This window comes from Gobio gobio, assembly GCF_949357685.1.
Source record: "Gobio gobio genome assembly, chromosome: 17".
NCBI classification, from domain to species: domain Eukaryota; kingdom Metazoa; phylum Chordata; class Actinopteri; order Cypriniformes; family Gobionidae; genus Gobio; species Gobio gobio.
Window position 1 is genome coordinate 38933622 of NC_137110.1, and position 15713 is coordinate 38949334.

Genomic DNA, 15713 nt, shown 5'->3' on the forward strand with positions numbered 1-15713 from the left:
ATTACGTCACCGTCACAGGCTCGGGCTCAGCCTCCCATCTCTGTTTAAAGGCAAGTTAACGAGTGAACTCTTGCAAATGTTTGTTTTATAATATGCTCCACCGAATATTAACGTAATGAAAATATGTTTACATCACACTGCTTACCGTTTTCCATTGAGCTAATTAGATCCAGGACAGTTGTATGCTGGTAAAAAGGCAGGGCTGGTGTTTTCTGCCTGTCAGTCCATGTTGTTGTAATAAAACATTGCAACTCTTATTCTTGCATGGGTTAGCCCATTCCAGAATAAGAGTTGCAATGTTTTCTTATTTGTCAGGTGAATGTACAGGCTTGGTATTCGTTTGGGGTTTGCTTTTCCAAGCCATGTTGTTGATTGAATGACTGATCCCAATTCTGATCCCAATTCCAAGACGGGATTGTTTCTTAATATGCATTACAGGCTGTGGGTGTGTTGTAAGCGTTATTAGAGAGGTTTTGTTTCTGCTTTAAGCTCTGGATTTGCCGTTCTGACAATGGGAGCCATAATTTCACGGTGGAAGGTGTGTATGTCACTCTTATTGCCATTTTTCCCAAACCCTTTATATAGCCCTTCTCAATAATGTAATCGTTATGTTTTTACAGACTAAACCTTCCACTGTGGAACTTCTAGAGTCACTGGATAAGGTATGTTCCCACCTGTTGTCCTGCCCTTTCAAACCCACAGAGTTCTTTCAGCCATTGTGACCTTATCACACATCACAGATCTGTATGTCATCATCTGAACTCTAGTACTGGCTGCATTGCCTTGCTATACTCATTCCTGGCTCTCCTCCCAAAGCCTCCGCCTGTCTGGAGACTGTATTGACAGGACCACCTGTTTGCTGGATTGCTGCGGTTGACCTTAACTGCCCAGTAGTGGTCACTGATTTGGTTTAAAGTGAGCTATTGGAATGCACTTTGCAATACCACAGGGCTGTTATGTTTAATTTCACCCCGAACTTTCAACTGTAACTAACAGAGCTTACAGAGCCACATTCAGTAGTAACCGGTTCTGCATTGACAGGGTCAATGTTTCACCGATTTATGTTGTGTTTAGGATTTTTTAATGGCATGCTGTAACATGGCACACTGCGACAAATCTGTTATTTGTGCCATTTAAACTTTACCTTATTTAACTAATAAAATGGGATAAAGCCTCAAGCCTGATATATAAAATAAGTCACAATTTCTTTAATTTTTTTTTAAAATGGAACAGTTTTCAGTTTAAACTATAGACAAAATATAAAAGGGAATGTAAAAAAACCATTTGCGTATGCCTTTTATTTTTTGTGTCATATTTGATACAACAGGCATTTATGGACCATTTAGTACTCAAGATGGAAAAACACATTTTATTCAGAGGCCCAAACTGTTGCAATTTGATGCAGTTGCTGATATGTATATGGCCACAAAGCAAGATAATTGAGACTACTTGCATAAAATGCATATATTGTCGCTCTATGTCTCCCAATAATAAAAAGCTTACTTTCATGATCAAAACTCTGAAATGCATAATGCATTGCAAAACAATTATGATTGATAGATGTTAATCTTGAAAAATTAATAACAAAACCAAAATCTGATTAAAAGATCAAGACACGTGTAAAAGATCAGGACACATGTCCTGAAGGTGGACATTTTTACAATTATACTAAAATACTTTTGCTCTACAAACAAGGTATGAACTATCAATCAGACGACAGAAGGCATGTATAAGATTGTGTACATCAGGTTCTTTAGCAAAGTTTTGATGATAATTAGAAATTCATTTGAAATATAATACAGTAGGCTTTATGGGATTAAATGACAACATATTAAGCTTTTTGCGTTACCTTACAAAGCATTTAACATTTTAGACAAAACATTTGAACTACAATAACACCAAATTCAAATGTTAATACAACATCGCAAACATAATTGGAAAACAAAACAAACAGACAAAAAACCTACACTACAAGTCTACAAGTCCTAGAACTGGGCTTGTCCAAAACATATGACCCAAAGTGGCCTCGTATCTGTGACATCTAGAACATGTTGGGTCTATTTCTGGGAATATTCTTGCCAGTTTACTTCTAGAAAAGTGTAGCCTATGGATTATCTTACATTGCAGTAGTCCATGTCTAATGGCTGATTGCCAGACTGTTTCTGCGACTACACTTCCCAAATCCTCTTCCCACTGTTTCTTTAAAAAATCTAAAGATGGAGAGGCCGCTCTTTGAATCAGACTGTACACTGTTGATATCAGACCTCGCTCAGATATACTCAAGTCAAAAAGCTCACAAAGCATTTAACATAATGGCATTGCTTATGAACTTACAATATTGCACTATTCCTTGAATCCATAGGACATAAAAGACCTTGAGGAGTTCCGGACAAAGAATCAGCGCTTGCTGAAGTTGTGGGTGGGCCGGCTTCTCTTCTACTCGTCTGCTTTGTATCTGATCATATGTCTGTGTGTGTATTACCTGTACTTCCCTGAGCAGTGGAGCGCTCGCATCATCACTGCCCTGCCTCTGCTGGCCTTTCCAGCACTGTGAGTCCTAAGTATTATTACTGGACAATGATATCAAGCATGCTTATTGTATTACTATTTAGTGCAGCAGATGTAATTACGCATGTATTACTTATTATTACACGTTATATGTATTGCATTCTATTATACCTATTTTTAAAGGTATAATAGATGTTATTGTATTGACAACTATAGTTTTGTTCTCTTGCTTAATTTGATTATTTCCGTTTCTTCATAGAGTGTTACTACTACGAAAAGTGCTCATCTTCCTTTTCTCCAAACGCACAGAGAGAAACAGTAGGCTTATTTTTTGTTGTTTTCTTCATCTTAAGATTTTGATGTTTTTGAGTCTGTTCCTTTTAGTGAATAGCTTTAGAGATTGATTGCTTTTATGGTTTCTTCTGCTTCAGATGAAAAATTAGATGATTTAAAAACACAGAAACGGAAAATGGTAAGTGTGATTTCAGACACATTAGAACAGAAGCTATCTAAGGAGCTAAGCTTGTTTAAGGGGTTCTAATATTCCAGATGATTAAAATTGTCTGTATGTTCCATAAAACAAATGAATTCTGTTTTTGTCAGCTTGAGGAGGTGATGGAAACGGAGACCTACAAAAATGCTAAACTCATATTGGAGAGATTCGATCCAGAATCTAAGAAGAAAGCAGTAAGTGCAGTCTTAATATTAATATTAAAGGGATAGCTCATCCAAAAATGACAATTCTCGCCCTCATGCCATCCTCGATGTATATGACTTTCATTCTTCAGATAAACACAAACAAAGATTTTTAATAAAATAATCTCTGTGAGTCCATATAATGCAAGTGAATGGGTGCTGCTTGGTTGACGCTTGAAAAACCACACACAGCGATTGTGACGGTACTCCGTACGACCTCAGTGGATCAATCAAAGTCTTCTGAAGTTAAACGATAGGTGTGTGTAAGAAAAACATCCCTCGTGAACGCTCGTAAGACAGAAGACCAGAAGCAATGATTTAAAATCATTTAGTTTAAAAAAAAAATATTTTTCTTACACACCTATCGTTTTTACCATCGCTGTGTGTAGCTTTTTGAACATTGACCAAGCGGCATCCTTTCAATGGCATTATATAGACTCACAGAGAGCAATTATTTTCCTAAAAATCTCCAGGATGGCGTGAGGGTGAGTAAATGATGAAAGAGAATTTTAATTTTAAAACTATCCCTTTAAAGCTTGAATAGGGTTTCAAACAGATGTTGGGATTTATGTTTGAAACATGTTTAATATGAGTTGTGGTGGATGAATTCTTGGTTTGTTTTTTACAGGAAGCAGAAGCCACTCCAGTCAGACCTCACATGACCCCTAGACCAGGACAAGGTTTGTATTTACTGAGTTTGTTTTTTTTGAACAAGTTGGTGTGTTTTCTGTATGCACAATGCACTCTATACACTCATTACATCCAGATCTACGTCAGCGGCATGTTGGCATGGCAACTCCCGGGCCTGCACACGGTCTCATGACCCCAGGAGGCACACCCCTTCGTGCTGCCCCAGGAGGACCTCCAGAGAAAGGGCTGGCCGGGTCTGGAGCCAGTCCGGCCGGAGCGAGCCAGGCAGAAACACCACAACAAATGATGAGAAGAAGCATGAATCCCTATTCACCAGGACCTGGATCAGGTTTGGTACACTCATACTTATAGTACTTACACGTCCTTGCATGGATTAGTAAATGAATATTGTAAAACAGATGTGAAATTCTGATAAAATAGCAGATAATATATCAGTTGAATTTCATGTTAAAGGAACACGCCGACTTTTTGGAACTTTATCTTATTCACCGTATCCCCCAGAGTTAGATAAGTCCATACATACCATTCTCATCTCAGTGTGTGCCATAACTCTGTCTGGCGCACCCACCACTAGCCTAGCTTAGCACAAAGACTGGAGGTAAACGGCTCCAGCTAGCCTACTGCTCAATAAGTGACAAAATAACTCCAAAATAACGTTACATCGTTTACTAAGGCCGACAGAAAATGAAAAGTAGCGATTTTCTAGACCAGTGGTCTACGCTATTTTTTTCAGGAGAGCCACAGTGATTGGACAAAATCAATAGGAGAGAGCCACTTTTAACGCAAAGTATCAAAAGTTACATCCAGTCATAAATACATTATTAATTATATATATTTAATGATGTAATAATTTCACAGTAAATCACCAAATTAATGGAGGAAAACAAAGACAGTATATTTTAAATATTTGTTCAATGGCAATATTTGTTTTTTATGAATGAAGGCCAGTATCACTGATACTGATGTCTCTATGAAATAGTTTTTCCCCTAATTTTAAAGGTCCTGTTCTTCGTGATCCCATTTTTCAAACTTTAGTTAGTGTGTAATGTTGCTGTTAGAGCATAAATAACGCCTGTAAAATTATAAAGCTCAAAGTTCAATGCCAAGCGAGATATTTTATTTAACAGAAGTTCCCTTTCAAAGCCTACAGCGAACGGCCGGGTTGGACTACATCCTGGTATTTCCTGCTTTAATTACGTCAGTAGAGCAGTTTGTTGACTAACCTCCGCCCACAAGAATACGCGGAAAAGGGGGCATGGTCTTGTTGCTCCCTCGTGGAGAAGAGGGAGTGTTGCGCTCGGTCCGGTTCGGGTTCGGTTGCGTTTGTCGCCATCAGACGCTGTTATTTTCATCCCGGAGTCAAATCACCTTTGTTTGGCCTTCAGGGGCTGTAGTTTGAGTGCGTTCATCTCCCCGTTATGGTAAGAGGCGTGGCCTTCTCGGGCAACGTGGGCTAAGCTGCTGTCGAATCACAACACGGGAATCGCTGGCACAATCAGAACTCGATACGTATTTCTGAAGGAGGGACTTCATAGAACGAGGAAATTCTCAGGCCGTTTTGAGGACAGTGAAAACAGCGGTATACAGATAAGTAAATTGTGTGAAAAATACTGTGTTTTTTTACACATGAAACATTAACACATGTTATATTGCACACTGTAAACACAATCAAAGCTTCAAAAAAACACGAAAAACGGGACCTTTAAACATTAATTATAGCCATTCAATATTACAGTGTGAACTGAATTTTTTAAACATTTATTAGGCTTCAAACTTATTATGAATTAAATATAGATTAATCCTTATTAAAGCTACAAAAGTTATTTTGTCAAGAGTAGTGAGTGATGAACATTAATAACAGCAGGGCTCTACATTAACGCTTGTCCGGGACAAGTGGAGTTTTAAAGGGGCAAGTGAAAAACAATTTTACTTGCCCGACCCGACGGACAAGTATCCTGGTTAAAACGTCAAAACAAAAAATAACTAGGGAATCACCAAAGTGCAATAATGATTCTGCATTCAGTTAGTGTAAGTGGCGATCGATAGTGGATAATAAAAAACGAACTGACGTTAACAAGGCTGTGCTGTTGAGGCTCACACAGCCTCTCGAGGAGAAAATCGAAAACAAATGAGCGCCGCTCACACACAGAAACTCAGCTAACATACACAGTTAAAATTGTGCAGTTTTTATATTTATAACATACATGTTGTTTTCCTGAATACCATCACGACTTACAATGACACTGATTTCAAACGCCAGTTCCGTAAACAATTTAACATTAAGTCACTTACATTTTAGAAGCAATATGGACTGTTTTTGTTCTATTTCAGCAGCGAGCAGAACCGTAACGCATCTCACAGCAACAGTGCGTGTTAGTGAATGATTCAGCGTTTTAATGAATCGGTTGAATCAAAGATTCAATGGCCTATTCGTAAACGACCGCCAAATTCTTGAATGATTCAGCCGTTTCACTGAATCGACTCAATGACTCGCTCATTAAGACGGTCACATGCTGCCACCTACTGGTGGTTTAGTTTCATCATTCCAACATTTCTTATTTGTATATTCAAAAATATTTAAAATAATCTCATAACATTATTTAATGCAGTTGTAATTTTTCAGTGTAAATGATTTAATTTGATTGGTAACAGCCTATAGTGTCTTATTCTAATTTAATTTATTGATCAAATTTAAGAATATAAAAGGAAAGCCGAAGCATACCCTATATTTAATAAGATTATGGAAAAATGCCCTTTATAAAAAGGTACAAATATGACAAATATGCATATTTAAATATGTCAAGCTGATTAAACACTGGTGAGAATATTGCTTCAGTATAGATTATATTTACAAAAAAAATCCGGACAAGCAAATGTTTTACTCGGACAAGTGAATGACAGATTTACTTGATGAACAGGCTTAATGTCGAGCCCTGACCAGATATCATTAGTCGCTGCTGTTCCTTTAAGATCTGCCGCAACCGAACATGATGCGGATCTGACACGCTGTCACACACGTCTTTATTAGTTTATTAGACGTTATTTAACTCATTTAATACTGTTCTTATGAGGATACTCGACAAAACGAACATTTAGGCATAATTCTGTGTGTTATAGTTTGTTCAAGAGCGAAAGAGAACTCGTGAAAACTCATGATGCTGGCGCGTAATCCTAGTTGACAATGCGTATCATATGCACGTAAAAAGTCATTTTGGCGTATAAATCGCACAATAAATACAATTTGTGTAATAAATAAGTATTTCATGAGAACGTGTTGATCAATAAGCGCACATTCGGCGTTAAAAGCTGGGAGGCAGCCAAAACTCTGCTGTGAGTCATGGATGTGAGGCAGAGCAAGTTTAAATATCCTTTCTAGTCTATATTTCCATCTTGTAATGCCGCTGTTTTGGGGTATTTTTTTTTAAATATAAATTGTTTGTTATATAGCAGACACTTTGAGTTTTTAATGGGTTATGTTATAGCCCTGCTTGTTTTTAAGAAATGTATGTATTCACTGCATGATCATTTCACCGTATTTACTGCCATGCGAGCCGCAAATTAAGCTGGGCGAGCCGCATGAGGCTTGCGAGCTGCGCAATGAGTAACACTGTTCTAGACTGATATGGCTAGGAACTATACTCATTCCTGCGTAATAATCAAGGAACTTTGCTGCCGTACCGTGGGTGCAGCAGCGCAATGATATTACCCAGCGCCTGAAAATAGGCTTACTTCCGTCAACATAACCAACGTGACAACCTGCTTGTACAGAGAGCATGCTGGGGACTATTTTCAGGCGCTGCGTAATATCATTGAAAAGTTCCTTGATTATTACGCAGGAATGAGAGAATAGTCCCTAACCATATCGGTCTAGAAAATCGCAACTTTTAATTTTCCTTCGTTGGTCTTAGTTACGATGTAACTATACACATCACAACATGAAAATAGGAAAATGTTGCCGTTATTTTGTCACTTATTGAGCAGTAGGCTATCTGGAGCCGTTTACCTCCAGTCTTTGTGCTAAGCTAGGCTAGCAGTGGGTGTGTATATATCCTAGAGTTATGGCACGCAAGGAGATGAGAATGGTAGGTATGTATTTATCTAACTCTGGGGGATACGGTGAATTAGCTAAAGTCTCAAAAAGTTGCGTGTTTCTTGAATAGATGTACCTGTTTTATGAACATTGGTGTCTTTTATCATAATGGCTGTGCTTTTGATTGAAATGCACTGCTAATATTTTTTTAAATGATAAATGGCTGAGATAAATAAGAAATAAGATTAACTAAATAAGTGACAAAGTCAATCATTTAAATACTACAAATAATTTAAATGCATTACAAAATTATGTACAGATGGTTGGATATGGAGAAGAAAATGGATATTTGTTTTGAGATATGCTATTCAATTATTATTATTATTAGATACATTTTAAGTGAGTAAATGTACAAAGTCAGGGAAATGAGCATGCATAATTAATCAATATTGACTATTACTAAATACATGTTCCAAACTGTAATATAGGTTGATACTCGATATATTGTGCGTCCTTAGTTTTAGCTGCAATTTCTCTTTAATAAATGTTTACATATAAAAGTGTGCAAAAGTACTCAATTTATGGCCATCATGAAGGTGTTATTTTCTAAAGCAATAGTTGGCTCGAAGTGAAAATTCTGTCACCTTCATTTCCTTCCTGACCTTTTAAACGTTCTTTCTTCTGCAGAACACAATAGATATTTTGAAGAATGTTGATATCCAGTTTTGATTACTATTGACTTCCAATGTATGGACAAAACAAAAATTAGACATTTCTTTAAAAAATATATTTTTATGTTCCACAGAAGAAAGTCATACAGGTTTGGAATGGCATGAGGGTGAGGAAATTAATTTAGAATACATTTTTAAGTGAACTATCCCTTTAAGTGTTTATAAAGGGATTCATACAGTTTAAGCCTGTATTAAAACGTATTCCTAGCTTCTTAATCGAGGATAACTGCATTCCTGGCGCTTAAACAGACTGAATATTATAGACTTCTCACTGCTTTGCCATATTTGATGTCATTTGCATTATTTTGAAGTTCTGGCATGTCGTTTTCTGATTTGTGCAATGATGAAGTGTTGATTATGTTCTTGATCATTCCAGGTATGCATCCCCCTGGGCCACCTCTTGCTCGACCCATTCTTCCACGAGAGCGTAGCTCTGTGGACAGAGTCATTGAGTATTTGGTTGGAGATGGACCTCAGAACAGGTATGACAACCGGCTTGACATTCAAGCTACTCAGAGAAACACACTGAACACTCTACTGGCCATAATTATGTCAGTACATGTGAGAATGATTTGTCTCTTGCCTTTCCCCCATTTATCCTTATACATTCAGATATGCATTGATTTGCCAGCAGTGTTTTTCCCACAATGGTATGGCTTTGAAGGAGGAATTTGAGTATGTAGGTAAGAGCCTGTCAGAGCACATTATGGAACTGTGCACTTTTTTTCCTGAGGATACTCAAAATGATAGTGTGGTGTTTCCTTACCCAAGGATCCTCTTTTTTTGATACTCACGTGTGATGTTTTAATGTTACAGCATTCCGTTGTGCTTATTGCTACTTCATGAACCCGGCAAGAAAAACACGCCCCCAGGCACCCAGACTCCCAGAGTTCAGTTTTGAGCGCAGGCTTCGCTCTGAATCTCCTGAAACACAATCTTCTGCCGCCACCGAGACACCAGAGGACAGTGATGCCCCTGAAGGTATTCTGCTGACAGCCAGTGACATCATTATGATGATCTCATAAAATCATTGGGCCATTTTGTCATGCCATTTTTGACCCTGGACCACAAATTTTCATCAGCTGAATAAATAAGCTTTCCATTGATATATGGTTTGTTAGGATATGACAATATTTGGCAGAGATACAACTATTACAACTATACAACTATGAAAATCTGGAATCTGAGGGTGCAAAAAAATCTAAATACTGAGAAAATCGCCTTTACAGTTGTCCAAATGAAATCCTTAGCAATGCATATTACTACTAATAATAATTTTTTATATATTTACGACAGGAAATTTACAAAATATCTTCATGAAACAGGATCTTTACTTAATATCCTAATGATTTTTGGCATAAAAGATTCAATAATTTTGACCCATACAATGTATTGTTGGCTATTGCCACATATATACCCGTGTGACTTATGACTGGTTTTTGGGTCCAGGGTCACATTTGTCTTGAAACTGCAACTGGAAAGCCTCCAAGAGGAGAGCAAACAACTTTGAAAGTCAATACATGCAGTTTTGAAATCCTTTACATTTATCATTTGTATGTTAGTGTATGTATGAATGTATGTTGTATTTTATTTTATTTGTGTATTTTAGACCGTATTGTCTCGGCCCGCTCCCCTCGGGTTTCACACTCTGGCACCCCCTGGAGTAAAGTTCATAGTTTCAAGAGAATTCACTCAGGTCCCAGAAGCTCCACGCAGACTCACTTTACTTACACATACTCTGCCATTCAAAAGTTTGGTGTCGGTGTGATTTTTCTATTGTTTTTGAAAGTGTCTTATGCTCACCAAGGCTGCATTTGTTTGATCAAAAATGCAGTAAATTTTAAATATTTAGAAATATTATTTCAACTTAAAATAACCATTTTCTTTTAAAATATTTTTTGTTGTTTGTTATGGTCTTTTGATGAATAGAAACCTAAAAAAGTTTATTTGAAATAGATTTGTTTTGTAACATGATAAATATATTTACTGTCACTTTTGATCAATTTAATGTGTCCTTGCTGAATAAAAGTATTCATTTAATTCAATACAAATCTTACTCATCCCAATCTTCTGACCAGTAGTGTATGCACTGCATGATGCCTTGGTGCTAAAGTTTTCACCTGCTCTTTTCAGTTACTATGGGTAACATAATCATGATTGCAATCATTTTCTATTCCCTCTCATACACAAAACCACACAACACAATAATCAGTCACCATTACAAGGCGAGAAGGTGTGTTTGTAAATGGCTGCAAATCTTATCTGTATATCTGAAAAATGTCTTCTAATGTGTGATTTGAACTCTTAATGAAAATATTATGCATTTGACATTCAGCTATTTTTTGCTCTATATGCAAATAGATTTTATTTTTCTCTATATACAAATAGGAATAGCAATCAAAAAGAAGATATCTGCAAGATTAATATTAAATTTAGCAAGATGGTCGAATGTTTGGTTAGATACTGAATGTCTAAAATGCTGAATATTCAAACCGTTCTTATTAATCTTATTTTCAAACCGTTAAGTGCATGGTTCATTGTCTTAATTTTTGTTTTTGTATAATCAATAATCATCTTATTTACAGTTTTGATCATGCGTATTGTGCTCCTTTTAAACATGTATTACCATACTCAATGAATAATGCCACAAATTATATTCTTATTTTATAATGCATTAACAGGCCTAATATGCATACTTTCTGACACACCCACAACAGTACCGTGGCTCTTATGAGTGTAAGTCCCCAGTGCCAATTATTTTATTTCATTGTTTCATTTTTACAGATGAGGTGGAAAGAACTACATGTGCTGACCCTCAGGACTCCACCGCTGAAGATCCCTCTGTCGCACATGAAACCGAGGCAGAGGTGTCACAGCCTCAACGTAGCCCGTCCCCCTCAAAGGATGTCCAACAGGAAGAAGCTGGAGCTCAGGGGGAACAGCAGAAAGAAGAGGAGGAATCAAACTAAACTGTTTGAATGCATTTTAAACATGTTTATGATCAACGCTGTTCACAAGAGCTTTTGGTTTTTGGCATGTTTTGTTTCTTCTCTCTACAGCATGTTCATTTAGTACATCTTAGTAATTCTGAAGGCTGTTAAGAGTTTTTACTGCTAATTTATTTATATATGCACCACATCATTCACATATAGTGGGCTAATCGCATTACAATTTGTAATATTAATGGTGTGGTGTGGCCCATTGTGGTGATGTCACCCAGTACAATACCTGTGCATGGTTTGTTCAAAACAAACTGCAGTTGCTAAAGTGTTGAAGACTAAAATAATTTTACAGTGTTACCACTCAATATTGCATAGTAAATAAGAACAAAAACATGTAGCAAGAAATGTTTAGCTTTCATAGCTATGAGTTTAGCTATCATTGTGTTTACAGAATTATTTGAAATCTGCAAAGTGAAAGCTGAACAAAAATACGCTCTTTTGTCAAAAGCGTTGTTTTTCTTTTTTTGCGCCAAATGCACTATTTTGAATCTTAAATATTTATTACTTTTGTTTTGAATTGTTTTAATTGCTTGTATTTTTCTGGCCAATGGTTTGTTTACTTATTTGTGTATAATTCAACTGTTTTGTGCCTTTCTGGTTAAGAATACGTGACTTACTGCACAGTTTACAAGATAGCAAAATCTGTTCAAATAATTGGTCTCCATACATCGTTTTCTGTATTGTTGTTTACGCTTTACAAGTCAAATGATGTTAGAAGTGACACTGGAATTTATTCATGAATAAAAAAATGGACGATAATGATAGTTTGGTAGTTCATCAATTATTGTTCCTCTGCATTCTGCATTAGTTATTTCATTTTCATGTTCATGGTGATTCGATTCTTATCTCAACAGCAACACAAAATGTATGTGCTTTGAAACTGGAATTATCAGTTTGTCTGCTGCTTTTACAGACTGTACATGCCAATCACTGTTCCTTTTCTAAACCACGATTCTTTAAACATCATCATGAAATGGGAGTTTTTTCTCCAGTAGCTAGACAGCAAATTGGAGTCAACCAAATTAATGTTTTAGAAATTAAAAAGCACAATATGGAAAGGCTAAGTGAGACACATGAATGTTTCTGAGACTTGTGCCTCAGCAAATATTCTAATAAATTATAGATAAATAATTTTAGAGTAGATTTCAGTTTGTTATACAATGTTTGATTTGTGCCCTAGCAATGCAAATAACTCAAAAATCTAGTCAGTTTTTCCCTATACATTTCTGTTCTGTCCTTTGATAGGTGACAACATGCGATTTCACAGACCCTGAAAATAATCACAAATGTGTTCTTTGAGATATGTTTAGTGTAATATCAAACCAGCAAATTGCAATATGACAACCCCTCAAAATTGGCTATATTTTCTCCTTAAATATTTATAGAAAACTAGAAATTATCTCATGATCCTAGTCATGTGTATATAATATTCTTGTGTATCCTTTAGCCTATAAGTAAGTATGAGAAAAATGAGCAGTACTGAATGTTAAGCATTGTGTATATTTTATATACAAAGGTTGTCTATGTGCTTTCACCTTATTTTATTACACTCCTCTAGTAAAACTGGATCTGCTTGTCATCTCTCTTATACATATTGTAACACTGATAGATGTGTGAAAAGGCAGTAAATAACAGTTGTATGTTTTCTTTGCCCTCAGTGCAGTTTTAAATAAAGCACCACTGAATGACCTTCAAACGCGTCATTCATGCATCCGGGAGCTTCATTAAATAGAGGGTCGGGCATGCGCAGTAGCTCCTCAGCGGTTCGACCTCTGCAGCCGGGTAAGTGAAGAAGAGCTAAATGGGAACCGGCGAAGCTAAATTGTCACAATCGTATACCATCATGACGCTTTAGATATATTTTTTCAAATCATTTATTCCATTTCAAGTTCTACTGATTGTACTGCCTTTGCAAAAGCAGCTATTTAGTGCCAGGTAGTTTTTTGAAAGCGCTGATATTCCATTGACCTTAAACTCGTCTTTTTCCATAGATACAGACGCGGGTTTATTCTTCACCACAGTCAGCGAACTCAATCAAACATGTACGCCTGTGCTAAGTTCGTGTCCACACCCGCACTGGTGAGTATTTATGGTGATTTTTGCAGGTGCAATAAAATGGCTATGGTCAGAGAATTATGCCAGAGGCCTGGAGCTCTTATTCTCTTTCCGTTTTACATGCGTTATTTGCGTCTAAATAAAAAAAATTGCGGCTGCAAAACTCGTGTCTGCATGTCATTATGGTTAATGTCAATGGCCAGCTGATCGTTGTTGTGTTGCTAATGCTATCATCTGAACTGCGATTCCAGCGAAGTCAAGGTCATTATAACAATCTCACAGCAAACCATAATGTTTCATGGACGGCTGAAATGTGAAACAAAACGGAACTCCCTGTATTACATTAGAGCTAAATGGTAAAAAGGGTGGTGATGGTTGATTTAATCAAGGCTGCAGTGGTTATGTCCTGGTTTGTTGCTTTCCTCTTGCACTGTACTTGCCACACACCTTCTAATTCTTTAAATATAAATGTATTATGTTTAATTGACTATTTTACAAGTCACGTTCCAAATGTCATGTATAATTTCTAAATGTAGAGCATATTAAATGTATTTTCCTTGACATGTCACTTCATTCAAGTGCTGAAGCAACAGTTGGGCCTTGTGTGTCAGTCTGAAGTGCACTCCTAATGAACGTAATCGTATGTCTTGTGTGATAATGGCTTTTTTGATCTGTGTCTCAGGTCCGCTCTGGCTCAAGGGCGCTGTACAGACCACTCTCTGCCTCTGTGCTCTCCAGGCCAGATGTCAGCTCTGCAGAGGTGAGTGTTTTATGTATTGGCAGATTTTTAACATCTTTGGCACTTGCTTGCTGTTGTAAATTGACATTTAATGTCCTTTCAGCAGTTTGAAAGCAAGATGCGTTATGCATTTTCTGTGTTGCTTTTTTGAAACCCTGTAAAGTCAATGCAAGGATTTATATATCGCCTTAAAGGGATAGGTCACCCAAAAATGAGAATTGTCATTTACTCACCCTCAAGTTGTTCCAAACTTATGAGTTTTTGTTCTGCTGAACACAGAAAATATTTTGAAGAAAGAGCAACCATTGACTACCATAGTAGGGGGGGAAAAATACTATGGCAGTCAATGGTTCAATAATTTTTGGGTGAACTATCCCTTTAAGATTAATTCCTTCATTATATGAACTTGCATGCATACTTGTCGTTTTAATTGATCTGCAATGCAATTTCTTTTTGTCGAGTGATGGTTGTTGCAGTTCATTCATTTTGATTATCGTGTCCTCTTCTAAAGGCCAGCCCAGCCTTCCTGCCACAGACCGCCGCTTCCCAGGTTGCAGTGCGGGGTTTTCAGACAAGCGCCATAAGCCGTGACATCGACACAGCCGCCAAGTTCATCGGTGCTGGTGCCGCCACCGTGGGAGTGGCAGGTTCAGGAGCTGGAATCGGAACAGTGTTCGGCAGTCTCATTATTGGATATGCCAGGTAGACTAGACCAACACAAACCACTGAAATGACCCCTAAATGGTCTCCCTCCTATATATTAAATTCTGAGTTATATTTTAAAGTTAATATAAGAACTGCTCTTGTGAATATTGCTGCAATGCAAGTGTAGTATTTTGTAAGACATATTCAGTTTTAGTTCAACTTTAGCAACTCATCCTGACCCATTTCATGCATCACACTGTTGTCCATGACATAAAGCCAACTTCATTACAGAGACCAGGTGATAAGTGACCCCTGACCTCTCCTTCTCTCCCGCAGGAACCCATCTCTGAAGCAGCAGTTGTTCTCATATGCTATCTTGGGATTTGCCCTGTCCGAGGCTATGGGTCTCTTCTGTTTGATGGTGGCTTTCCTCATTCTGTTCGCCATGTAAATACTGCTCCGTCCACCTCTTCCTACAGCTGTGACGACACGCGTTTTACACTGGCTACCGAAAGAGTTCTGTGTTGGTGTCAATAAAATTGTACATTTTCCAAGTTTTGTTGAAAGCTGATAAAATAAAAACATGTATTGTAAAAATGTATCCAAATACAGAATAAATACATGTATTTCACTATTTAAAATGTTGGAATGCCTTT

General features: G+C 37.2%; 2 protein-coding genes across 4 annotated transcripts; both read left to right on the forward strand.

Annotated features, from left to right (window-relative positions):
- lnpk (lunapark, ER junction formation factor) lies at window positions 1-12407 on the forward strand. 3 transcript variants are annotated; one of them, XM_079841882.1, is made up of 14 exons: window positions 14-50; window positions 490-538; window positions 621-662; window positions 2363-2550; window positions 2768-2826; window positions 2940-2980; window positions 3112-3195; window positions 3833-3884; window positions 3971-4183; window positions 8993-9098; window positions 9229-9299; window positions 9433-9597; window positions 10226-10312; window positions 11401-12381. In XM_079841882.1, the coding sequence occupies exons 2-14, from the start codon at window positions 512-514 to the stop codon at window positions 11583-11585; spliced, it is 1320 nt and encodes a 439-aa protein (XP_079698008.1). In that variant the 5' UTR covers window positions 14-50; window positions 490-511; the 3' UTR covers window positions 11586-12381. The 3 variants fall into 3 exon arrangements, with proteins under 3 accessions (XP_079698009.1, XP_079698008.1, XP_079698010.1); XM_079841883.1 differs by lacking the exon at window positions 10226-10312 and having other exon boundaries at window positions 1-50; window positions 11401-12407; XM_079841884.1 differs by lacking the exons at window positions 14-50; window positions 10226-10312 and having other exon boundaries at window positions 283-538; window positions 11401-12407.
- Window positions 12408-13325: 918 nt separating this feature from the next.
- On the forward strand, window positions 13326-15691 carry atp5mc3b (ATP synthase membrane subunit c locus 3b). The gene is made up of 5 exons (XM_079839938.1): window positions 13326-13400; window positions 13610-13697; window positions 14356-14433; window positions 14924-15114; window positions 15394-15691. The coding sequence occupies exons 2-5, from the start codon at window positions 13659-13661 to the stop codon at window positions 15506-15508; spliced, it is 423 nt and encodes a 140-aa protein (XP_079696064.1). The 5' UTR covers window positions 13326-13400; window positions 13610-13658; the 3' UTR covers window positions 15509-15691.
- The last annotated feature ends 22 nt before the right edge of the window (window positions 15692-15713 follow it).

What these genes read in the sequence shown, in the direction of transcription:
- lnpk (XM_079841882.1), top strand. Translation starts at nt 512, where the DNA reads ATGGGAGCCATAATTTCACGGTGGAAG. An exon ending in CTGCTGGCCTTTCCAGCACT is followed by an intron (nt 2,551 to 2,767) that starts GTGAGTCCTAAG and finishes GTTTCTTCATAG; the next exon opens with AGTGTTACTACTACGAAAAG. An exon ending in CAAACGCACAGAGAGAAACA is followed by an intron (nt 2,827 to 2,939) that starts GTAGGCTTATTT and finishes CTTCTGCTTCAG; the next exon opens with ATGAAAAATTAGATGATTTA.
- atp5mc3b (XM_079839938.1), top strand. Translation starts at nt 13,659, where the DNA reads ATGTACGCCTGTGCTAAGTTCGTGTCCACACCCGCACTG. An exon ending in TCGTGTCCACACCCGCACTG is followed by an intron (nt 13,698 to 14,355) that starts GTGAGTATTTAT and finishes TCTGTGTCTCAG; the next exon opens with GTCCGCTCTGGCTCAAGGGC. An exon ending in CTCATTATTGGATATGCCAG is followed by an intron (nt 15,115 to 15,393) that starts GTAGACTAGACC and finishes TCTCTCCCGCAG; the next exon opens with GAACCCATCTCTGAAGCAGC.